Below are 26,770 nucleotides of genomic sequence, written 5' to 3'. Positions count from 1 at the left end.
TGTATACTTTTGCATTAGTTTAATTAACCTCTCTTCTCCGCGAGCTTTATCCACGGCTAGCGACCTAAAAGTTGAACGACTCATACCAAGGAAGCTGAACGCGATTCCCCACCTGATGATCCCCTTAATGAAATGAGTTTGAAATTGAGCTCAATCTTCGGAAATGGAGATCCTGGGCTACGAGTACGTCGAGGGCTGACAGGGGCTCTGTAACCTCGGAATTGTTTTAGTAACACGGTCGTTTGATATCCCTACTTGTTATCGAATGTACTGCCAGGTTCAGAACTACCTATCAAAACACTTACGAAAAATATTAAAATCATTGAGAATTAATCTTTAGACTATAAGGAACTCATATATTCTATATTACTCATACATTTAACCTTCAATATTATTTTTAGACTATAAGGTATTTCTATATTCAGTATTACTCATGTATTTGACACTTAGTGTTATGAAACCACTAACTATATAGAAGTCATGTATTTAATCTTACAATAATAAACACATTAATTATATATAATTAAACTAAATTCATCTATATTAATACAATATTCGTTATACCTCCTGATAATTGTTCCAATCAATCTCAATGTTAGTATCATTAGTTCTCCTATACTGGTTATTATTTGATTCCACCATAAATGATTCTACAAATTAAATTTAAACAGATATTGGCCAGAATTATTTACTAATTTCATTCCATATGTTTTTAATGAGATTTGAATTAGAATATTGCGGAACCAAAGCATAATTATTAATGCATTTCTTTATAAATCTTATAAATCTTTATAAATGACTTTTGCCAATGTTTATCGTATACATTTGTAGAAGTCTGATATACTTTTTATTAATCGTTTTTGTAATAATCTAAATCGGATATTGAATTTCATATGGAAGCAGCAAATGTCCCAATACTTGTAAACAGGGGTATAAATGTAGTTATTTATGGTTATTTGAACAATTTAACAGCATTTATAATTTATTTCACTTCTTCCACAAGCACCAAATAAAGCTTTCTTACTATTCTTAATACAGACAATTATTTATTAATGCGATAACTCTTCCAATGGTAGAGGGATAACTCTACCATTGGATAAATATTCTACGAGTCTTAAATTTTTATTGTTCAAGCAATATCCATTTCTGAAGTAGTTTGAATAATTATAAATGTAAATACATGAAAAGCTTATTCTTTTCTTTTCTGTCGTGTCGGTCTTTTCTCCTAATTCCTTTTCCTTTCTTTTTTTCCCCTTAATTTCGTTGTCTATTTTCTTCAGTGCACGTAAAATACTTTTTACGATACGACCTCATTTCCAAATTCCGCACGATCGTGCAACAACGTGCAGTAGATGTCTCAGGTGTCTGCGCAGTCAGGTTCCTTTCAGCACGAAAGATTGCATCTGGTTAAGGCAGCAACGTTCAGAAACTTTTCTATTGTCAGGCACACCACGTCAAACGCGATCAATCCCTCACGATTGTGCGTCGAAAGACTGCCACGGTCAGAATTAACTGTGAGAACTTCTTGTTGTAGCCTCGACTATAGCTAAAGTTACCGGAAACAAAGGAGTAGTTGGGTCGTAAAACGGAAGACTTTCGGATCACTTTTCGCGATGAAAGAACTGTGTCTGGCAGAGATTTAATGGGTAACCGAATTATTCTACGTGGGAGACAACCCTCGCTCGTTTAGAGTTCGTGTCGCGTAGTCGAAATTTTCGAACGGGGGACGAAGCATTACCATAAATCAATCTCGGCGCACCGTCACTCGACACCGCGATTCCCAGCGGATGAATGCTAATTACAAGGAGCCCGCCGCGGAAATATCAAGCGGAGGATGCGCGTGTCAACGTGATGTAAATAGAAGATTTTTCCATTTCTCGACATTAATTTGCACTCTGTTGCCGTGGCTCGCTGGAAAAGCATTAACATATGAACAGGCCTATACCACGCGCATTTATACGCAATATTCATATGGAGATTTTACCTGAAGAGTATTATGTATCTAACAACCCGTGGATAAGCTATTTACATAAATGGCGGGGCATCCTCGATTTTGTACCTCGTTTTGGTATCCCACCACCGCCACGCAGGAAACGTTTTAACGTTTCCAATGCGAATCGATTTCAATCCTCTGTCTCTTCCCTTCTATCTCACCCTCGTTCTTTCTCTACCTTTTTCTATCGGTTCTTTTTCTATTCCACGATTCCATTCCTCCATTTTTCCCTCGTTCCCTTCTTTGTCTCTCTCTTTCTTGTCTTTTATCTTTCAACCTACAAAACTTGGCGCGTTTTCCACCCCCATCCTTGCGAGTAGTTCCCGATCTTTCTTCCCCCGAAGTCGAGCGAAAGCAAGAAACCGAATTCATCACTTACGCCGGAACGTGCCGCTTTCGTAGAACGATTATCTTTTCATGTCGTTATCAGTAATGTACGGAGGATCTCTCGTATTCGCAAGTAGGTCGACCAAAAAGCGGCAACAACCCTTTCCCCGGGAACTGCAATTCCATTCCCGTCTGGCGCCTAATCGAGAAACGTCAGCTGTTGATTCTCCTGGCCGAGGCGGCGCTGCGTTTTAGCAAATGACCGTTCGATTATCGCGTCGTCCTTGTCCGCATCAACCAGCGAAGAATCATCGTCTCGCCTTTCCTCTCGGCTCTCGTCTCGACGTTAGCTGCTTTCTATCCTCGAGGCTTTGCTGCTCCATTTGCGCCGCAGTTTCTCCTTGGAAGGCGCGAAATTCCCGAGAAATGGCTTCCGGACGAACTGGCGGCTGCACTCTCAGCTGCGAATCATCAGGGAGTAATTGTACCGAGCGTGCTTCCCTCCGTTCCTCGTTGTTAAATAATGCCGTGGATGGTCCACCGTTGCAACTTGGCGCCGCTATCAAACTGATCTTCATCGATCGATCTTGTTCGCCGCCAAAGCTGCGTTCTCTTAACGTCGAAACGAGTTACCACCGGATTAACCCGCCGATGAAATTTTCAGGTCCCAATCAGCGCGGTTTGGGAAGAATTACTTAAAACCGAACGAAACACGATGGCTCGTTTAGCGAAATGGTTTTGCGGCTAAATTCCCGTTTGATCGATTGCTTCCTTTAATTTCGTCCGCGCTATTCGGTGGTTCCTACATTTCGCAAGCCCTTCACCCTCCACCCATTTCATGGTCGTCGAAAATGGTTTCGTCGTCCAGAGGTTTCAATTTTCCTTTTTCTTCTAACACCGCAGGCTTTTCCATATTGTAACCAACTCGATTAAACCGTTCCGCTGTCCAATTAGAAGAACGTATTCGAATGGAAGACGGGGTTTGAAACAAGCGATAACCTGTCGACGGCTAACAGACCGATGCGAAACAATTAAATAACGAGATATTGCGGCCTGCCGGCGGTGTTTATTTTCTGCGGGACGAGCCGCTCTGTCGAAACGCCAATATTTTTCATGCTCGCGACCGTAGAGCGTCAAAATCGCGACGACCGCGACCGCGTGACAGCAGTTTTGCAAATTAACTTTCATGGCACGGTGAAACGTGAAATTGCGGCGTAATCTTTTCCAAGAGGTGCGGATCTCTTTAAAAAACCGGTCACCCCTTTGTAATTCTATTAGTTCCCGCTGACGTTTCGCCATGATTCGAATAACGCTTCTCACAGTCGTCGACTCCATGAAAGGGAAAATACGTCTATGTGGTAGCACGAACAAAAATTGAGCAAAAGGATGTGAGAAGATGTATAGAAAAATCATACGCGTTGAAAGGACTCGTGATTTACGAATTTCTACCCGATTTTGTCACCGTGATATATTCTTTTTTGTTGAGGGATTTTTTAGTGCAACATGGTTACGCACTTAAAGACCACGAGAGAAGAACTCTAAGTTACATATTTCATTTTTTATCAGGGAGCAATTTTAAAATACTTGTTACCAAAATTACCTTCTTTATTTTTGCAGCTGAACTCGTATTATCCCATCCACTTTATAATTTTAAAAATACTCTCTATCGTAATACTAAATTATCGAAGATACTAAAATATTGCTTCTCTCAATAATCGTATTTTTGATATTTTTCGAAACCTCGTCAACTTATAAGCTATTTTTATATCTTTCGATCTAGCAGGTTGTCTGAAGTCTTGAAATAAAAGTCTTGAAATAAAAAGATCTCATATGAAAAAATGCATCATACAATTTACGGGATGAACGACTGTATTTCTTAGCAGTGAATGTCTTGATCCATTTAATTGGTTACTCCATAATTAAGATTGGACTTAGTAACTTAACGTTACAAAAACCAATCCTATAACTTCGATGTGATCTGCCACTTTTAAATAGAAGCTACCGCCAAAGGACAGGCAGTTCTTTTATGTCTTCCCTTTGTAAGCCATGTAGAGAGAGAAAGCTGTTCGCGATTAAGGGTTGATTTCTAATTTGCCGGTATCAGATATGATGTTCTGCTAAATGAGCGGTCAGGATCAGAGAGGTAGACCTTTTTCGGTCGGTGCAGCGGTCGTAATTTGGGAAAGAAGTAAGCGGTTGACAAAGAGGGAAAGCGGTTGCCTATCGACGGAGATCAGTTGCTAGAAAACGAATAAAAGTTCTCCGATCCAGAAAACTCTTTGCGACTTTATTTTTACTCTGCTTTCTCTGATGCTTAATAACACCGTCGCCTATTCTGCGTTATTGTAACGCTAAAAACACGCAATCAACGAACCTGCTAATGAAATATTCTCATAACATAGACATTTTCTCTACTTTGATTTTTCTACGAACAGAAACAACGATGCATAGACTAGACCTTTAAATGGGGAGGATGAAGCTTCAGAGGAGAATGAGGGCAAGCGATTTATCTCGATACGTCAGAATAATGGTATACCCTACAAACAAGTTTAATTATTAGCAGCGGCGTGGTTTACTTAGCTGTTTAGCTAAACGATATATTATTCAAACACTTACAGAAACATTTTATCGTCGTATATATACGTGAAAGTTTCCTATGGTAAGTGTTCGAATACTTTTGTGAGACACTGCGATATTCCATCTTTTAATATTCACCGCGAGGTATTTGACCAGTTTAAAAAGGGAAAATCTATACCAGGAATCTAGCACGATAAAAAATGGATCGACAGATAGAGTGAAACAGTGATACGTGATAGTCGATTCCAGATACATACTGAGATTCTAAAATCGGTAGACGGTTGAATCATTAGTTGAATTGACGAGTCTACGAAGCAACATTATTTACAAATAATAGATGAATCAATTAGATAATTGGAACGTCACGTCTTATGCAGCGAACATGTTAATCAATTTCAGTCGGGTAGGGTTTCTAGTGGAGAAGAAAGATCGTTTCCCTAATTTTCCTCTCGTCTAAGCACGGCTTGAAGAAGGACGGTTACCGATAATCTCAGAGTTCGGCCCATTCTAGTTCGTTTCTCCTTTAATTCATCGATCAGAGTGCCCAAGTTATCACCGATACTCGCGTCAGACGACGCGTCTTGAGCCAATCTCTCTTCTCTTTGAGCCTCCATCCCGGCTTTGACGTTCTAGCAGATCATTTTAGGCAGTCGAAGGGAGGAGAGTTCGATCAACTTCCTCGAAGGTCCTTAATATATCTCGAAGAGCTACTTCCACTCTCGGAAGCCACTTCGAATTGAATCGGTTGCATTCTGCAGGTAGAGCGACGAGAAACGTCGTAAGCGGAGGGGGTGGGAGGAAGGGCAGGGCTGTGAAATGGGAAGAAAGAAAGATGTAGAGTCGGCGATTCGCGAGGAAACGACGCCGATTTATTCAGCCACGGTCCATAAGATTGAATAAGAGCCGAATAATAGGCTCGTGACCAAATTGTTGGACAAGACACACCTGACAACTTTTCTATCTACTCTAGGTGATTCCGTAAGGGAATTGGAACACCTCATAGACGCTTGTGGTAACGTACTATTTCTCCATGACAGTATCACATTGCTTAGAGAACTCGTCAACGATGGACGAGTGTTAAACCAAATAATTTAGAAGGAAAAGATGAAAACTATTCCGAGACTGTATACGTTACATATAATTTCTGGACGTTGAATGAATACGTTTATATTGTTAAAATGTACATTTATATGTTTATAAAAAAAACAACTCTGATGTTAACAAAGTTCATTCATATGCAATATCGTTTCGTCCTGTGATTTAGCGGAACGTACAATCAAACGATTAAACGTCGAGCAACGATGCAAAATCGCGGAAAAACAGAGGCACAAAGGGACGCAATTATTCCTTGGTACGTTTCGAGTCTCCCTTTGTACTCGTAGGTCGATGCATGATCAACTGAAAGCGCCGTATGAGAAATTAAAAATGCAAGCGGCACCATGTTACCAGCGGAACAGAGTGGAAGCGTTTACGCAGGATACCATGGGCTTAAATATTAAATAATTATTTTCACGTCGAACACGAAACGACGGCGGCATCGTGCACAAAACAAAGGGGAGATTTCTAGGTCGAGCGCGGTACGCGTTACGTTTCATTTTTCGTTTCATTATTTTGATCCGTTGGCGCTTTGTCGTGTCGCGATCGTTTCACGTGGCAAAAAAGGGGCGGCTCGAACGTGACCGGTGCTTTCAGCAATTTACAAGTCAAACGAACAGCAGAGCGGCGCTTCAATTTCCCCGGTCCGAGCCGGTTTACGCATCACGGCCACCGTTAATCTCAAATCTTCAAAATGTCACCGTGAACCGGCCCGTTTCGCCGTTCCTGCTAATTACACGCGTATCAGCTCTAATTGCGTCCCGTCCGGTGCAACGAGTCCGTTCCCCGTTAATCGATCCCTCCAATCCGAAGAAACCGAACGAAACATGCTCGTGTAGCAAAATTCGACAGCTGAACTTCGTTTTCAGGCACACCGAATTTTTTTTTCCTACGTAACGTATGTGGTTTTTATTTTTAATAGAAATGAAGCGATGTGTTAAAAAATAGACTCGTTCTATTTTTTTTTCCTAGGATTTTCGTACAGCAGTTCACGAAAATATTTGAATATTAAAGAAATGTACTATGTATGTATACAGTATGTGTTACACAAAACAGTTTCAAATTTCATTACAGTAAAACTTCATTTATCGAAACAAGATTTTAGTTAGTGTCCCAGTAACAGACTTTTTAACTTATTTGAACATAAGCTCCTACGTGTGTTATTTGAACGAAAAATAATAGACGAAATAAGACCGAGAATAAGTAAATTTCTGTTATATGAACTCCAATAATATAAACTGTTTGCCCGCCGCTCCCCTCCGACCAGTTTAGGTACATGGAGATTCAAATTTTATCAATATAATTTATAATAATTGCATTTCATTACAGTACTCGTGAAATTTCGAGAAGTTTTATATAATAAACATAATATTATATATTCGTAAAAGGTTTCTATTACAAGTGTTCGAATATTTTTGTGAGCAACTGTAGGTTATAAAAAAGCAACAAATTCGATGTAGCTGAAAAATGATGTTAGACCGAATTCGCAAATTCGTGAAACGATTGTGTATCTACTTGTATCTATCGTCTCTCCCATCGATTTTTTCTGTCCATGATACGACAGGAAAAATGTGTAACGCGTCGCATCGTTCCTGCCGTTTGCTGACGTATCGTCGTGCTCAGAACGTAAATCACGTTGGTAACTGGCGGAGGGCATACGCGGGCGTAAACACACGCCACGAGGGAGCACGAGCGTGTACGTACACGAGTTACACACGAATTTGCTGGTTCGTCGTTACCATACGTTATTAGAGCAGATGCGAAACGGAGGTCGAGATAGCGGCTCGTCCCGAGAACCCCGTGTTTCGACCAGTTATAGCACGCAGCTAGTCCACATTTGATGTGGCATCCCGCACACTTCCGGTCGGTCAAGAACAACGGGCGACGCATCATGACGCGCACATGGTTGCGCTATAACGAGGCAAGCGTAATCGCTATCTCTGCTGCCATTGGAGATTTTGCATATGGCAGATTCGAATTGGTTTCCCTTCGTCGTTCGAAGATAGAAAGGGAACCGAACGTCCAAGTTTGAGTACCAAGTGCCCTATACGAAATTCATGGCTGTACATTTTCTATCTTATGTACACAGTATTTAATAGCGTTATAGGGCTTTCGTTGAAACTAATTCCCCTCGAAACTTCAAGCCGAATTTCAAAGCGTTGACCAAACAACTAGAAATGTTTCTTTTACTGTTCGTCTTAACCGTACTTCTAAATACGATCTTCGAATTTTGTTGTAGCTCTTTTTCTAGTTTGGACAAAAATAGAGATTTCTAATTCTTTAGAAATATAGTTAATTCTTTGGAATATAACTATGGCATGATGTTGAAACGAAAAATACACGTGTATGAATCCTGGAATAGCATATTATTTTTTCGGACTACGATACATCACATTGGAATTTTTCATGTTTGGCTTGATTTTCGCGCATTTTAAACATGTAACATATCCCGCAAAAATTTATTAAAATATATTCCAATATGTAAAGTTAAGGTTATAAAATTGTAATTTTTTCAAAAAAAAAGTCAGTGAATCTCTTTATTTGCAATCATTTTGCAATGCAGTAACCAAAGTTAGCGTCCTGCTGCAGTCATAAAGCACGACAGTGCAAATTTTTTAACGATAGAAAGAAATGACTGACCGTTGATCGAAAATGACTCGAAACGATATCGATGTGTTAATTGCATTTTCTGCCTGAAACGCTAGACATTGAATAACTCATTGAAATAAGATAATGAAATTTTAATACGTGTTAACATATTCCGCTTTATAATCGTTGTATTTTAATGAAATTATCGAGCTTTTTCGAACAAATGATTTTGAATTATCCGCACAGACAATATAAAATTAAACACGAGAATATAAAACATAAGCATTATTGTGCCTCAATAACCACAATGAACACAGTACAAAATAAATTGCAATCTTTTTGATTGTAATAATTTCAAGCTTTCACGTTCGGATAACCGAACCAACACATCACAATTATTTATGAGTCGAGGGAATAGCCATTTATTCGTAATGTAACTGAGATACACATACGAAATGACCATTCCACTCTTTCTCTCTATTTTAGTCTCACTCGACGTTCCTCGGCCACGTTTTCAACTCATTCAAGATACAATTGAATTCAAAAGGCATAACAGTAATAATAGCCGACGATTCTTAGAATACCTGTCTCCCTCGACAACAGTTCTGACGCGTACGCAAGCCCCGACAATTAAGCGAGCATTACTACACTCGCCGGACCGTAAATATTACAGAAACTGGCCGGTGCATTGGAACACGGACAATCCCGCAAAACCTCGTTTCCACGCAATAATGTAACGCATCCGCGAGTTATTCGTATTATGTAGAGCCGAGTAATTTAACGCTCGCGCCCAATGAATTCCGTCAAAATTACAGCGGCTGGTCCCGCGTTGTTTTTCCATCAAACTGCGATCTTTCCGATCGCGTTTACGCTATATAAAAATATACGTTCCTGTTATAACCACCAGAATAACGGTGTTACGACGATAGGAATTTGACCTTAAAACGCGAAGGCTCAATTTTCGATCGCGACGTATTGCGTCATTGCCTTTAGCATCTCACAGATTTAATATCTCGCAACCTATTTAACCGGTTCGATCGAAAATTCATTAAAACGAATTTCATATTATTCGTGGTTGAAGACAATCGGGGATGGAAAAACAGGGGATGGTGAACAAAGAGGGTCTCACGAAATCTACCCTTAGGCGAGGGCAATTATTCCTACGGAGAAACAACAGCTGACGAAACAACTTCTCGAAAGGATGGAACGTAGCCTTGGGCTGGATCGGACGAGAAGAAGGCGTCGGTTATCCGCAACGATCCTCGTTAACGAATTCCATCCACAGCCTATCGAACGAAACTAGTCGGTTCTCTTAACAACCTTAGGCGTCATGGCACCAATTCGACGCGTAGATGCTCGCTTTCCACTAAATTTTCCGTACGAGTTTTCCTCTGTCTACCTATCATTTTTGTCACGCCGCTGGATGAGTTCCGATTACGAGGGTGCGAATAGTTTCGGCCACGTTCGAAAACGAAACCCATACGATGGCTGACGGATTCGAGCGCGACCACAGACACGGACAATTATCGCGACGCGTAAAAAGAATCAATCGGTGACGGGGAATAACTGACGGGAAACACGAGCGGCTTCGATTCTTTTTAAGCCCATCGAACAAAACTAACAGGATCCCAGGGGTGAATCGATGCCTTCATGCATACGCAGCAACACGCGCACACTGCCGAATCAACAAGATTTTTATTTTTTCACCGTGTTGGATTCTGGTTGATACGTGCAGTCGCGAGTGAAACAATTTTTACTTTTGTCACGTAGCTTTATTCGAAAGCCAGTGTACCAAGTCTAATTATATTGTCTAATTATATTAATTACTTAATCGAATATTCGACTTATATGTACATAGATATCTTGTTTTTGTCCTCTGTTCTTCATCCGCGTAGCGCTGGCTCGATTGCTCGAGGCTCGAATTCGTGGTCGAAAAGCTCATTCGAATATCCGTTGGTTTTCAGCCAGCATCTCTGCAACTCGATTTATTCGTAATTACATCGTGCTTGTTTCCGCGCGGTTCTGGCTGCTCGGAATCCACCTAAACATCGCAAGTCTCTCATATTCAAATATTCATAAACTCATTGTCACTCACTGTGTACTGGGACATCAAAGTACTAGAAGACTCTGCGCTTTAGAGTACTAAAGTTTTACACATGAGTACCACAATGATTGTTTCAAAAACAGTATCATGATTGTTTTAATGGGTACTATGTATTGCACTACTACTGAGTACTATAATTACAATAGCGAAGATAGAAGAAGATATTATACAAAGACTTTTGGAACAGGTAAAGGTCGAGCTACTAAGGAACAGAAACGAAACATTTACGGAAATGACTATTGTCAATGCATCGAAAATAATAAGATATGATTGGCGTCCAACAATCGAACGAAGAGATTTGAGATATATAGATCTTTGGTGTTGCGTTAATGTGATTATGATATTATATACAGGGTGGTTGGTAGCTGGTGGCACAAGCGGAAAGGGGGTGGTTCTACGCGAAAAAAGAAGTCGAAAATATAGAATAAAAATTTTTCTTTTGAGGCTTTGTTTTCGAGAAAATCGACTTTGAATTTTCGCTCGGTACGCGTGCGGTACGTTATAACGGATCTCACTGTAGATCGTTGTCTCGATAGAAAAATTAAAAAAAAAATTTTTATTCTATATTTTCGACTTCTTTTTTCGGGGGGTAGAATCACCCCCTTTTCGCTTGTACCACCAATTACCAACCACCCTGTATATTACACATATAGATTTAGCATTGTCAGAGTTAATGGCTTGTAGTTTGAGATTTATTAAGTCAGTAAATGCTAAATCCAAAATTATATTGTCATTTTCTTGTTACTGCAGCTTTTATTTCAGATTGAAAATTACTTTAATAATCCATACTCTATATAAATATTTATTACAAACGTCAGAGTATAAATGTATATAATGATACGGACAAGTAATGTTATTTTTGTTTCTACCAATTGCCTTCTACGCATAAAGCGTACAAAACAATTGTTATCCCGTGGAAATTGATTCTAGCAGAAAAGAGCTTCGAAAATACAACAATATGAAGCAAAACCTAGGGTACAAGCAAAAATGCTATCGTGTGTAATAAACAATGAAACTTCCACACATGTGAAGCTTCCTAACATTTCTCTCGTACCTAAATTTTTACATGATTTTAAAATTTAGCCACTTTTTCACTATAAAGTTAGATTTTGTTGTTTTTCAGTGAAATACTAAAATATTGCGAAGGGATTTTAATTTCTATTAAAAACAAAAAAGGAAACATATTTCAAAGTGAATTTTTGAAACCTATTGTTTTGTATCAATAAAGATAGAAATGTACGAAACTTCATACATTCTGTTATAATCTAAACTATAATAATTTGAAAGCTAATACATATAAGTAATATTCTAAAGTACCGTCAGCATGTAAGAGATTAATTCCCCTGTCGATCGCGATTTGTAGGTTACCTCTACCGGAGACACCCTCGAACGGAAAAGCATATCGTCGTTTTATCGAGAATATTTCTGACCCATTGATTTATAAAATCCGTCGTGCGGCCCAGACAACGAATTACAGTATTTTTAATTCGGATGTTGAACGAACCCGATCGTTGTCGGTCTCCGTATGATTCGTAGCCGTTACGGCAGATCCGCCGGTGAAATTTATGTTGATGGGTGTGCGCGGGGGCGTGTAAAAAGTGGGACATAAATTCACAAACCTTCGGAATTGCCGCTCTGCCGGACCCCCGGAACAGATCTCTCTCGATAAACTGTGCAATCTTTTTCTGTGTTTCACCAGTCGCTTCTTTCATTCTATGCGAGATTTGTCGAGAAAATTTGATGGAGAAAGAGAAAGCCGAAAGGTGAACAGGAAAACCATTCGGTAGCAACTTTGAAGAGTTAATATGGGAAACGAGATGAGTGCATAAGTGTCGGAAGTGAAGATTTAACGATAAAAACGTAAAACGCGTTTCTGTTAATTTTACCATCTGCATTATTCCAGTTAGTCAAAAATATAACGCACGAATTGATATAAATCCGTAAATTGAGAAATATAGGAAAGTGGTGATTCACAAATATTGTTATTTATTTAATGCCATACATTTTGAGACAAGTAAAGTTATAAAATTCGTTTATTCACTTCTTGAGAAGTTGCCCAGATAATGAAATTCAGAGATCTATAAAAAAAGATGGAGTTGATCAGTTTCACCTCTGAATTGCGCATTCGTTAGTCAAACAAGATTGAAGCATGTACCACCTGTACAAATTTAAAGTCAAAACAAACTCGTACTAGATAAATTTATTCGTTTGTAGCTCTAGAAGCTAAGACAAACTATTTTTAACACTTCTAACTTTTTTCACCGTAATATACATTCTCCATGCTAAAAAAGTCCCTTTTTTTTTAATTTTTTTTTTTACATCGTTCACCAAATCAATTTCTTAATTGCAAAAGCGTTCCGAGCAGATTTGACGCATTCTAGAGGACAGGTGCGTTGGCGAACGTGACGCGTGCATTATTCAAAATTAGAACCAACCCTAGGATTATCATTGACGTCCCGCCGATTCGTTCGAACAGGAGGTAGAGATGCGATACGCAGTCGACCAGATAATACGGTCCAATTTACTATTCCAAGCTGGCATAAACAGCGGTCGTGCTCGCAGTGGACAGTACACTATGCAGAGAGAGATCAACGCATCGGTCTGCTATCTCCCTGGGTACGGTTACCACGTATACCACCGGCAACAAGATCCACAAATCCCTGACAGGTACCGTGACGAGCCTCGAGATCGAGCTCGGTAGCAGTACGTCGTCCCGGTTTCGGATCCCTACGTGCGTCGTTGCTATCCTTTCAAAGTTGCGGATAATTCTTGCGTCAACAATAGGCCCTGTGTCTAGGACATGTCACTCTTAAAATACCATGGAGAAAGCACCCTTAAAATATCACAGAAAAAAATCTATCCCTTGTTAGCATGGTATTATGGTAAAAATGTATTTAATTAGCAAGCGAAAGGGTAGAAAACGACAGACAGTAGAATACATAGCAAGCAAAAAGAAATACCGTCAGACGTATATACAACGCAGGGTAAATTAAAGCTTGTTCCCTTCTTTTTAACTTCGTATTTACGCGTGAATATGTTCACGTACAGCGATAAAAAAGAGCTGACTTCGATAGTTATATCTCGCTCATTCTATGCTGTGGGTGTTGTTTGACGCGGAACGTTTGCAATTTTAATAGTACCTGTGCACTATGTAATTAATGAGATGTCATGTTTTCAAACGATTCCCTTGTGCGCCTCGACGCCGTCCGTTTAATCGAAATAATTATCCGACGTCAGTCAGTCAGTCTCAACGCGGTTTTAACGGTTAAACGTGGACGAAAGTAAACGGAGCTGGCAAAAACAACGTTTCTATCAGCCATTTCATAGAACGTTATTAATCGGGATTGCACGTCGAACGCGTTTCAAAACCGACGCGTTTTCAGCGAGTCGCTGAAATTCGTTTGGAACACGATTGAAATTCGCAAATTTCAAAACGGCAGCTCGGTTCTCGGTCAAAGTCAATCAAAACACCAGTTATTTCGTCTTTCAACGATAATTACCAAGGCTTGCAAATATCGCTTTGCGATTTATAATTTACTGCGCGTAAAATCCAATCGGTGTTCCTTTGAGCCAACGCGACTGTGTTGTAAATACATATTAGAATGATATGATAAGTCGAAACGACGTTGATGAAAATTTAAAATTCTCGAGAGTTTAAACTTGATAGTTTTCTGGCGACTGCCACGAGAAACTCTCGACATAAGACGTAAATGAGATCCATGATTTTACGTTTACATTAATTTTCATTCTCTCAAATAATAGACATTTATTTCTATTTGCTCCAAACAATAGACGATATTTTAATAATAATAAACCGTTTTCAGAATAAAAAAAAAGCTATGAAATTAGTAAAAACTTTATCTGACCCTGTTAAGGGGCAAGTAAATTTTGTTTCATATAATAGAAATTCATTGATTCATCTCACTGCCTAAGTAGCATTATTATTCGACTAGTAACAATTCGTCAGGCACATGGATTTAGTTAACAGAAGTTCGTTTAATAGATTGGATATTTTATTGACCTGGGTTTCATCGAATTTCATTTTATTAAATAAACTTTCTTCCCAGCGGAGAATTTTATACTTTATGACAAATTAGTAACTATACTTTACGATGATTAGAAATTTATAACAACGTAGCAAGTTAATGTTTTGAAGGAACTACATGTGGTTAAAGTGCTACAAGAAAGAACATTATACTGTATACTGCATCCTAGTAGCTCATAATACAAGAAAAATATTAGTTCTTCGGAGAATGAATTAATTTCGGGACAATAAATCTTAAATTAGAACTAGACCTATTGAGGACAAATAAACTCTGTCGCACATGAAATCTTTCTTGTGCCAATAGGTATAATAAGAGTCAACATACATGGATTTATTTAACATGAGTTTGCCTAATGGATCACTGATTAATTCAAAGAATTTTTTTACTTCACAATTACGCTTAAATCATGTCTAGAAATTTATAATGTGATAGTCAGTTAATTTTTCGAAGAAACTATGTGCGTTTAAAGTTTTACACGAGAAAATGATATTTTGTATGCGGCAAGTTACAGTGGCTCGTAGTAAAAGAGGGCGTATACTGGAACTGGAAGCTCATTCCCCCGGTTAACTAAGAATATAATTGAGATCATTTACAGAGCTCTCTCTATCTCTGAGACGACCCAGTTTCCCGGCGCGTTCTCTTTGTTTCACGAAGTCGCAGGATTGCGAGGTGGGGCCATCTCCTCCTTCTCGTAGAAGGTGGAAACCGGAAATAAGTGCGCCAGAGAAATTCGGCGGGCACGAGCGGAAGTGGGCCAATCAAAGAGATAACTAGATCCCCATTAAACCGCTTGTAACTTAATTAATTGCGCGGGCCTGAGCTAATGTAGCACGGCTAACCCTCGTAGATAGTGTTCTCAGAACGCGATATCACGTGTAACGTGATTTGCTCGTTAACCGAACTTCGGCAAGTGGAATACATTCACGACAGAGGTAGCCTGTTTCCAGCTCACGTGGCTGTCGCGCCTTTACATACTCTAAGTGACCCCGTCACTCTATAGATACGTTTGTCAAGCGAAAACCCTAATTTAGACGTAATGGAAATAACTCACTTTTCGTTCCACCTTTTGATACGTGGAAACCAGGAGTAAAAAATATCGTAAGTCATAATAACGTTAGTTATGCAGGTTATCGATATTAATTGAGTTAAATTAACGTAACAGTTAAATAGATAAACAGCGAAAGATTATTCGCGTCTTACAGAACATCGTGGGTTCATCAGTTGTAGTAGAGTTGTACTAATGTAGACTAGTATGATAGTGTGTATAATAATAGTTGTATTAATAATAGTACGTTCCTATAACTACAAAGTTTTGATAACAAGAAAATGAAATGCATATTTCTGCCAAGAAAACGCCTCATTGGAAGATAAGGATACGTGCAAATATTTCTACCTCTCTATATATTCTAATTACAATTTCAATATAATTTTAAAATTCCAATAAGGAGGTCAATATATTCCTTAAAATATCTTTAAATTTTCCTTGATAATTTCTAATGAAAACGAAAGTTACCAAACACGGTAAAACTGTACGCAAGACAAATGAGGAATTGTTAAAAAATTTCAGTCTGGCGCGAGAGTGACGAGAGGACAGACGGCCCGGCGTCAACGCGTCACAGAAGTGAATTACGTGCGGTGGTGCTCACGGGACAGTTTATTTTTACAAGATGGTTGTCAATGATGATATAGTGCGCTCGTAACCGCCCCCGTTGTATCTCGATATATATCGAGTTTTATTTTTATGGATCGTTTCGTCCGTGAAATGATTTAATAACGGCGAGAGTATTACGACGGGGAAGCGAGGCGAAAAATAAAAAAAGAAGATACAGCGTAGATAGGGGAGGATCGTTGATTTCGTCGTAACGCGAGCCACAGGACGGACGTTTGAATTGTAAAAGCGTAAACATACCGTGTGCCATGCGATTCTTCTTTTTTCTCGTTACACTTAGTCCGTGCCAGCCCCTTTTGTTTTGGCCGTAATGCGATGAGATTGCGAGAGATCCGTCCCGCGGGTGTCTGGCATGAATACGCTTGGATGAAAGGTTTTCCGAAACGTCCTCTCTGTGAAGGTGTTTAACTCTTATATCTTTTGGTGTTTAACTTTTAATATCTTGCGCGAATAACGATGCTTGAATAAAATACAGATTCGTTCATAGATACACCGCTGTCTATATGTATTTGCATATTTTAATCGATTTATAAAAATATATAAATTAATGAGAAAGCAATGGCTAGAAACAATACTTGGAACCTTCTTATAGGACCATCAAATAATAAATTTTAATTATTTATTTAGGAATTCACATATAATTGCTCGAATTAATTACGATATGGGTTTAGAAATACTTTTCTTATCTTATCTCTATTTTAGAGACTATATATGTAGATAATCTGGGGATAAATAACGTTTCCAGAATGTGTTATTGTGAATTTTGCTAATTGAGTAAATTGCTGATTTTGCAAATTGTGTTGTAACTTGTCTCACGTTTACAGATGCCAATATTTCAGTGTACATCTATTAATCTTCTGAAAATCGATTTTATCATATTATAACGACGAAATGATGATACGGAATGCAATTGAACTTCAATTAATGAATTAAATTACGTCTTTTCAAAAATAAGCAAGAGTCCGGATGCTTGTAAGCTTGTAGTGTACTCGTATTACTATCATGTTTATCTCTAATGAATAGCTGACACTTGATAATATTTTGTAACAAAACTTTTAAAACATGAATAGAAACGAACATTTCAATCATTTAACTGAAATATCATTGCACGCTAATTTTAATTCACCTCCAATAAATTACGTATTGCTCTTTTGTTTATGCTAATTGATATTAACGATTTTCAATTAAGATTTAACAGCGATCAATATCTATTAACCGTATATGTGTATTTGCCTAAAGTAAACTCTGGGGTGAAATTATATTAAAGCATTCAATTTGTTGAAATGGATTTTATATTTCCAATAATTTAAAAGAAAGTACGCAAATGCTCGTAGACGACGTGATTTAAGTATAACTCCTTGGTTCTTTTTGAATTGTTAAAAAGGCAATGACATTTCCAAAGCGATATATGAAACCGAAAGACAAACGCGACATTTCATTTTTGGCGTTGAAACGTTTTGATCTCAAAATTTGAAAGATCGTCCTTTCGCAGTTATTCAATTTCATAGTTTGGTCACGTTCGACCATGAAAACTCTTCGTTATCTCGGGCGTTTACGATTTTAGGGCGATATCGGCGCGGATTCAAATGGCTGCGTTGGAAATTAAAAGGCATAAAAAAAAAAAAGAAGCGAAAGAGAAACTCGGTTGAGCCTGGATAACAAAATTCGTGAAACATTCGCCGCGGGAAAATTTAAACGCGAACAAAATTCTCGTCGTTGATAATTGCGTAAAATGCTTTTTCCATTATCCGCGCTGATCGAAATGAAAGGCGATATGTCTGAAAGAAATTCGCAATTTATCGGTAGGTAAAGTTAGATCGTCCCATTCTGTTCCCTCGAAAAAACGGGGAAATTCTTCCATTTTGCAGTCCCTTTTATCGTTATTTCTATTAAAATTCTCGTACGCGGCATTCGGCGTTTTTCATTCCGCGGATTGCGGTGAACGGCAAACAAAGCGAAATCTCTGTTCAATCTTCGATCGCGAATAATTCATTTCAACACAGGGAAAGATAGATTTTCACTGGCCTCGATGTTTCATACATAAAATGCGTGCCACAGGACGACGACCCCAGCAGTGGCAGCCGTATGATATAGAAATTCATTTGGTCGTATTACACGATGTGATGTTTCGATCGGTTCGAAATCCACAACAAGCATCTAATACCGTAGCTGTTCACGGTATACAATTTTCCGCTCGCATGAGCGTACGTTCAATGGCCAATCATGGTATTACGCTGGTCGAAAACGGCCGGGGATTCCGACTTTTTCGAGGGGAGACAGATATCGGTCACTTTTAATATCGACGTCTGTCGTTGAAGCTGTTCTAACGGTTCGATGCACTACCTGTCAGTCAATGGCTCAGAGGAAGTGAGAACGAGATAGATAGATAGATAGATGGACAGAGAGAGAGAGAGAAAGAAAGAGTGCGTGAAAGAAAACTGATGAAGAAAAAAAAGCTCTCTGAAATCGATGGAATCAAACAGGTTGCAGAGGCCGGTTTCACGTCGCGTCTCGTCGAGTCGTCGTTATGATAATCACGCTCGAAGCCCAGTCACGGTGTTATTTTCGCCCGCGGTACATAACCTGCACACGAAGTTTCCGCACACGCAATGTCGAGTCGCGCGACACGATTCTCGTAAAGACCGGACAGCTCGATAACTCTGGATTGCGGAGAAATAACGCAATACCTACTATAATATCGATTCCTGTTTTGCGACCGTTGCAAATCTGGATTTAGCCGAGTAATTCCAACGAAACGTTACTCCTGCCCCTGTTCCCCTCTCTATCGTTTCCTATTTCTCTTTTTTTCCCTCTCTCGTTTGAAATAAAATCGACAACTTGATTCCCGATTGAGATCAAAGGGGCAAAAAGAAGGGGAGAAAAAAAGGGACGAAGAGATATTCACCAGAGTAGTTTCTCTTTCTATTCGGATGGCAATGGATATTGTAAAAGTTCTGCGACCAAGCTCGAATCGAAAGAGTATTTGCAAGATAATTCTACTGATCATGCCCACATAACACGATAGAGAAATTGTCACACAAACTATGGAAACTTGAATCCGTTCCTAGGAAAGACGAATGCCCTCTGTCTCATACGACGATATTTCCCTCTTATGGACGGTGGTCGTTGATCGAAAAGTTAGAGGAGGACGATTTATTTTGGGGGCACGGGGAAGGCCACGCTGGGAACGAGCGACGAATCAAAATTTCTGATACGATGACTCGTTTCTTGGGAAACGCCGTCCGTATCCCTTCGAGGGTAAAACTTTTCGTCGGCTGGGAAAGCAGAGAGTTTGGCAGAACTGAACGGGCGAACTGTCGTTTTCAGTGGCGGCGGACACAGACTTTCAAAATGAAACGAATTCCGAGTTTTCAAGTTTGCGTGATCTTTTTTCACGAATTCGTCCCACTCCGCTCAGTTCGTACACGAGACGGGAAGAACAGTTGACTTATCGAATTTCCATTTTTCCTTTGCCGAGACAACTAGACTGCGATAGATTCGAAATCGATACACAGTCGTGCCGGTAAACGCGGATCTAATAACGAGCGGATGGGAGGGTGAGTCGAAGGGGAAAATAGTCGGGGTGAATTTAAATCGACGCGGGTACAACGATATCGATTTCGCCCGCGTTGGAAAAGCCAGTGAATGATCGTGTCCCGAGCGTGACCAAAATTGAAATGATCTGCTTGTACAAACGATAAGCAAATCGAAGAGCCGAATAAACGATGAGCAAGTGACGTTAATTGGAAACGAGTTATCGGCTTTATTTTCGCGCCGTTCCCGCGGGAATCGTCACGTTGCGGGATTGGAAATAATTTTTATACGCGATTTCTCATCTCTCTGTGTCCCGCTGATTTTTGGAGTTAGAGAGGCGAATCGAACGACTCGCGACATGTAAAACGAGCGAAGGGATTGTGCTGCAAAAAAAATGTAAAAATAACCCATGTATTATCCCATTTTCCTCGCTGCTCCTCTCCGCGTCTACTGTTTTGAGAAACAACTTTTAAACATAACAGATAGTTGAACGTATTGCCAAATAAATCTATTGTAAAAACATCAGGTTCTCGATTCAACCGTTTAAACAATTTACCTGTGCCAGCCGACAAAATCATTGAATATTTTTCTTGCGAACAATACCAAAAACACATGCATCAAATTGTATGACGTAATAAAGTTTTATAAATTGCTGGAATAACGATTAAAACGGCAATAATTAAAATGGAGCGATCGTGCTGTTATATTTGTATTACATTTTATACTGATCATCTTTATCATTGACTATACGTAATTTTTGTCAGTGATTAATTTTGGCGAATTTCGCGTTATTTACGGAACTGAAATTAAAGAATTTATTTAAGTATCAGAAGAGAGGATTTCAAATAAAAAGAGAAACACATTTCCGTCTGTTAATTTTAACATTTGCGTTATGTATTACAAAAATAATATGGACTTTCAACATTTATTACCTTTATAGATTTTTAAGAAGAATGATCGGTAAAAAGAAAACAAATTAGTTAAATATATTTGTTTGTACATTTTACTTTTATATTGTTATATTATTATTGTTACTTTTATTGTTACTTTTACATTATATTGTCAGTAACAGTAAAGGCAAGATATTAATGGCAACGAATTGTTAGTGGCGCCAAATCGCAAATGTCAATCACATCGAGATGTCAACAATATTGAACTGTCAATGTTGTTGACCTCTTCACGTATTTTTTTAATCAGTTTTGATATTTCATTAATGACTAGGAATGTTAGAAATTCTCATTATAGCTTTCTGTACAATGTTCGATAAACCGTATTCAGAATTACCGGAAATGTAAATACACCGTGAAACTAATACGTTGTTTCATCGACCGTATTCAATGATCATGTTTCTGAAATAAACGCGGTACCAGTTTCAATTACTAAATCCAAATTGGAACCATATATCGCGTTACATAGACGAGAAAAACGATCGCGCTAAATGGCTAAAAAACATAATTTTGTAACCCAACAAACCAAGAATAAAAATGAGTTGAAAGGAATGAAACGCATGCACCACTTGGAAATTTTCATTGACAACAAGCTAGGAAAAAGAAAATAAATTTACAAAATCTATTAAAATATCAGTCGAGTAATTTACTTCCATTATAACCGCGAATGAACAGAATGGAACCAAGCGATGCTTAAAAATTCTACAGTTTCAAATGGCTTGTCGAACCGAAACCGAGTTTCGACGAAGAATAGAAAAAAAAAGAAAAGAAACGCCATTGCTCGTTATGAAATTCGCAGTACACGTTTTTTGAAGAAACTCAGATTCGGGGAAAAATGTACAGGTTATATAGTGGTTTCAATTAGAGCAATTAGGACATCGTGTATCACAAGGAACGCAAGAACGAACCAACTGAAATATCCAGTATTCTTCAACAGAATAACGAATTAATTAAATTGGTTTTCCGAAATGTGAGGTGGAAGTAAAATGTTTCCGTTTTATATTTTGGACGTCAAATGTACTGATACCAAAGACTTGAAAATCCAAGCGAATTTAACTTATTCTTCTCAAACGTGAACACGACAACCGAACGTTGAATAATTTACCATTAATACTAGTAATTTTGATATTTAGAGTTTTTCGATTTTCTTGGAAAAGAAGCAGCAATCGATATCTAATCGATAGGTAATTCGTATCGAATATAGCGTTACCATTTAGAATTTAGAAGCCAACGAATCTCGCTGCCGGCAAAAAACCGACTCGGCCCAACGGAAACTGTGGCAATTACTCGAGAGCACGGTTGCCAGAGAACTTTCCGAAACGGGTCGTGGGACAATTAATGGATGGTATTAATTAGGGATAAAGGAGATGGGGGAGGAGCAGAATCGCGTATAACGTACGAGAGAGTAAAATCTCGCAGCAGAGGCGGGCGTGTTGCGTCTTCGACCACTCATTACTCTACGTCGAACGATGTTTCCGTCATCGGAACTTAGGTAGGTAGAACCGGTGGATCGTAGCAAAACGGTATTGTTTGTTCACAGCGAGCCGACACGGGGCCATTAATTAATCGCGCGCGCAGTCCACGCAGTCGATTTACATCCGATCCAAGCACGTTACATCCGGATCGTCAGCGATCCGTCGCTACCATTAATTTCTAAATACAATCGTCGGTTTCTCGTTGACGATCCATTGAATTCTAATCAACCGCGAAACGTGCAACGTTTGCCATGACGTGTTACGATATTTCGCATAATCGGAGTACTGTCTCGTAATTCGCCCGTATATATAATGAGAAATATTTTATTTTTACAGCCTGTGCTTTCAACCCTTAAGGGATGTATTCATAAGGTATAGACGTACGATGACACGGACAGTTTTTGAAATCGTTTATTTTCCGGATCTATCGGAATAAAAGGAATATTTTTAGCACAGCGTACCCGCGTCGCTAACGGCAGAATATTTCGAACTTTCGCACACGCGTGCAATTACTCCATAAACAAAACCGTGAGAGCGAACAAAAGCTTCCGAAGCGACAGCTTTTCCCCTCAAATCATCGCTCATATTTACACGGACCGTATTAACGACTAACGGGCGATTGTTTTCAGAACGGGAGTAGGTGGAGCATGGAACGCAACAGAAGAAATCATAACGCCAAGCAACGATACCACCTATAACATCGAGAACCTGCAACCATTTACCGTCTACAGCTTTCGTGTATCGGCAGTGAACGCCATGGGACGGAGCAAACCCAGCGAGGAGACTTTCCACTCCGTCACCCTTCGAGAACGTATGTTTTTCTGTATATCTATACCTCTACCGTGAACTACTATTAATCTTCCGTCTTGAACGCCCTCGATTGGTCACAAACTTGCTCCTAGCTAAGCTTCGATCGTGTATCGCGGGAGTGAGAATTCGTGTGGATGACGAGTGATCGAGAATTAGCGAATGTTTATGCCAGGATATTTGTCGTGAGTTTTAGTTTACTTGAAAAATTTTAGAAGATTTACGTGGCAAGAATGTCTATTGTGCTCGTGAGATTTTAACGCTTAATCTGTCACTTTTACGTTGACGTAGATTTATTACGAGTGCAATCTATTGTTTTCGCTGTTTCTCTACGCAATATTAGTTTTATTTAAAAATGTTGAACTTAAAAGTATATAAGTCTTATGGATGTTATAACGTAATATTATAAGAAAGTTATAAAGACAATAGATATGCAGATCGTACTCGTTAGCTTACGTTTCATGTATGTTTAACTTATTCATTAAATTCCTTAGCCTTTTTCATTCTGCACGTACTAATATCTATTACCTTTTAATATTGTCTTTAAAGGAAATTCCATTAATGCAATAACGTTTAATATACATTTATTTCGCATTAAAAGTAATCCACTCAGAAATTACGTACAATCAAGTTTAGGTATTTTATCACTGCAACGCACAGCTTCGCGTTTAAACTGCCGGCGGCAGACGAACTTAAGTTTTCGTGTGAAGCTTCAAATGGGTTAACTGTTAAAATTGCGATGTAATTGAGAAACGAGTCGAAGAGTTGAGAGTTTCGATCCTGAGGAAATCGAATCGGCTAGAGATTGTCCCCGTTCGAATCTCGAATCCATTTTTCATTATTTCATATTTTCGAGTGAAAATCTATCTAAAATTTCAACGTTTCTACAGTATGTTATCCCAACGTTATAACCAAAGATTGCTTCCTTTTTATTCACTCAACATCATCTCCCCTCTCTTTTCCTCGAATACTCATCGCCAATTCCTTGACCAACTCCCTATAACTTCTCGAAAGACATTGAGAACGATATTAGCCGAAAACATCAGAGGGAATGATAATAGACATAAAATTCCACGAAAGATGCCCGGTGGAACGAGTCCCTTCGGGGCAATGTTCAGGCTCGCGGGAGTAAACGTTCCGAATCCAACGGAGGGTAGAAACTCTGGAACTCTAGCGCTATACATATAAAGAAAAGGGGTTGGAAGAACAAGACTAGAAGGAGGGAGAAGAGCGAGAAGAATGGTTTGCACGGCCGGTTTTCCGCGGCTAGGCATCGTCACGAGACTGGCGTAGCCAACTAAGGAGGCGCTAATTGCAGCACCGGAAGGAGCAGTGTATAGTCGCGCTTAACTCGAGCAGTCCAGCTTTCCTCTTTCTCCGTTGAACCGTCCTTTGGCTCATTGGTTCGTCTTCGTCTCACGTCCAAGGCAGAAAATAGGTTGAACAGACGGGCGCGTCGGCTAAGCCCTATAAATTCTGTCAACGCCGCCGGGATTGGTCGACGCCTGCTGTATGTATACCCACGACGCTCGACAAACTTTGTATCGCGACTATGTTGACAACGACGACGACGACGACGATGACTGTGACAAAGGCGCCGATAGTTAGCGCGCGCCTGCCCTCCAGACCTGAATTCCCATGCGTATCGCCATGGCAATTAGCGCGTTAGACTGTGGATGTCTCGCTGATGGGATTAGTTGTACGAGATTTTCCCCACTGAATATTTGATACCGGGTCGGAAACGGATGCTTTAGTTTAATATACATAGAATTTCTTAGCTAGTCTTCTTACAGCTTCGTTGCTCGGGGCAGGAAGTTGTGGGGAAAAAGAGAAGGGTGAATCCGTCCTTCGATTGCTGGCGAAGAATGGAGGAGCAGGACAATGAGAGCACGTGGTTTTAGTATGCGTGGAATTTCTTAGTAACTGGTCGTCGAATTAGGATCACCTAAAGTTTTTAATATTTTTCAATTTTTTAATATTTACAATTAAAGGGCGTAAGCGAATTTTAGATAGAAAGAAAGACAAAGCAAGAGTATTGCTTCCCATGTTTTTCCTCGTCTTTCGTACGACAAGTTCTAGGGAATTAAAGTTAAAGTATCGCCTGCACAAGTGATTTCAACTGTGGCTGCAAATATCTACAGTGATATGTACATATGTGAGTCGTGTTAATTGTTTATCTATGAGAATAAGAGAATGGCTTTCGATCAGAGGAATGTCTATGATGAATATAAATTTTAGAGATTTCAGATTTTTATAAGAAATTTAAAATAGCGACATTTTGGTGCCTGATTCTGGTTCGGTGGCCAGAGAGTATACCACGGAATAACAATCAAAAATTAGTTTGACTTCCACGGAACTGTATATACAGTTCCCTTTCTCTATTGTTTCGAATTTGTTAATTAATGCACGATGAATTTCGTAACTATTGATACCGCACCAGCTAACATTAGTAAATAACACCTGTGGCTAGAGTTTCAGCCATCGCAATTTTAGCTTGTTCAGCGTGCATTTGCTTTGAGAAAATTGAAATAGCTTTACCAAATGGACGCGCTCACTTGCATGACGACTATTCGGAGCGATGTTTATACTGCTTCCGTAAAACGTGGATTCCAGCACAAACGTTGTGCTTACCGTAGCCTATAGTAATTCATACAAATATTTGAACATTTAGCATTAGAAAATTTTCTGTATTATGTGTGTTATGCGAAACTTATAGAAATTTTCCTAATAGAGTAGCGAAACACGACTATCGTGATTATATTAATATTTGGAACTAATGTGAAATGTGTATATGTATCGAATTTATAATACGTTTGTTGTATGTAGTTAAAAATTAGTATACAGAAACCACAAGGGAAAACCGTAATACGTCACATTTTTTGCTTTTCATACGAGGACGATTTTAAAATCCAGTAGCTTTTATGCGATCTCATACCGCCAATCTATCTTTATATTAGATTCGGTTGTGGCATTCTTTTGAGAAATATGTACATCAAAAATATTGATTTCTCAAAATTATTGATGATAATTAAAACCAGAAAGTTAACAAAATTGTATTTATTATATTGCTTTTTTGCAATCTTCGTGTAGCCATCCTAAACCATGTTTAAATAGTATTTTTGTCATCGTCTAAATACACTAAATACCTGTAGCTTCTATTTACAAATTTCTTTCTAAATTTACCAATGTATACATAATAATCGGATCTTATTATGATACTAATGAAATTTCGATATGTTTAATATAACACACGTTTTACATTCATAAAATTAAATGTTCCAATGCTTTTCGTAAGTCACTGTGTGTTTTTCATTTTCTTAAAAAACAAGATAAATGTTACGCGCTCGTAATTCATGTATGTCACAGACTAACACGGTGATAATTAATACGTCGACGATTTATTAATATGGAAAATTAATTTAACGCATGGATGAAACGATCGGAAGTATTGATCTCCAGGTCATCTGGGTCAGAACGGAAAAACTCCCTCGATTTTCCACGGGTTTCGAAAATTACATTTAACAACTCGTCAATATAATGGCATTAATTATTAATATCATATTTCTCCGCAAACAATATCTAAACACACGAATTAATTAAACCGCCA

The 26,770-nt window shown here is 38.9% G+C and overlaps 1 protein-coding gene across 4 annotated transcripts in view; it reads left to right on the top strand.

The window, feature by feature from the left end:
* LOC117206828 (tyrosine-protein phosphatase 99A-like) overlaps positions 1-26,770 on the top strand; it is a 420,696-nt gene that overhangs the window by 355,711 nt on the left and 38,215 nt on the right. For all 4 annotated transcript variants that reach the window (XM_033446516.1, XM_033446514.1, XM_033446517.1 and 1 more), the window contains exon 4: positions 22,986-23,167. In XM_033446516.1, coding sequence (XP_033302407.1) covers positions 22,986-23,167 — 182 coding nt within the window. The remainder of the gene's footprint in view (positions 1-22,985; positions 23,168-26,770) is intronic.

Source organism: Bombus bifarius, unplaced genomic scaffold (assembly GCF_011952205.1).
Source record: "Bombus bifarius isolate JDL3187 unplaced genomic scaffold, Bbif_JDL3187 scf7180000008008, whole genome shotgun sequence".
Classification (NCBI taxonomy): domain Eukaryota; kingdom Metazoa; phylum Arthropoda; class Insecta; order Hymenoptera; family Apidae; genus Bombus; species Bombus bifarius.
Note: the sequence above shows the minus strand (reverse complement) of the source record. Positions and strands in the feature narration are given on the sequence as shown.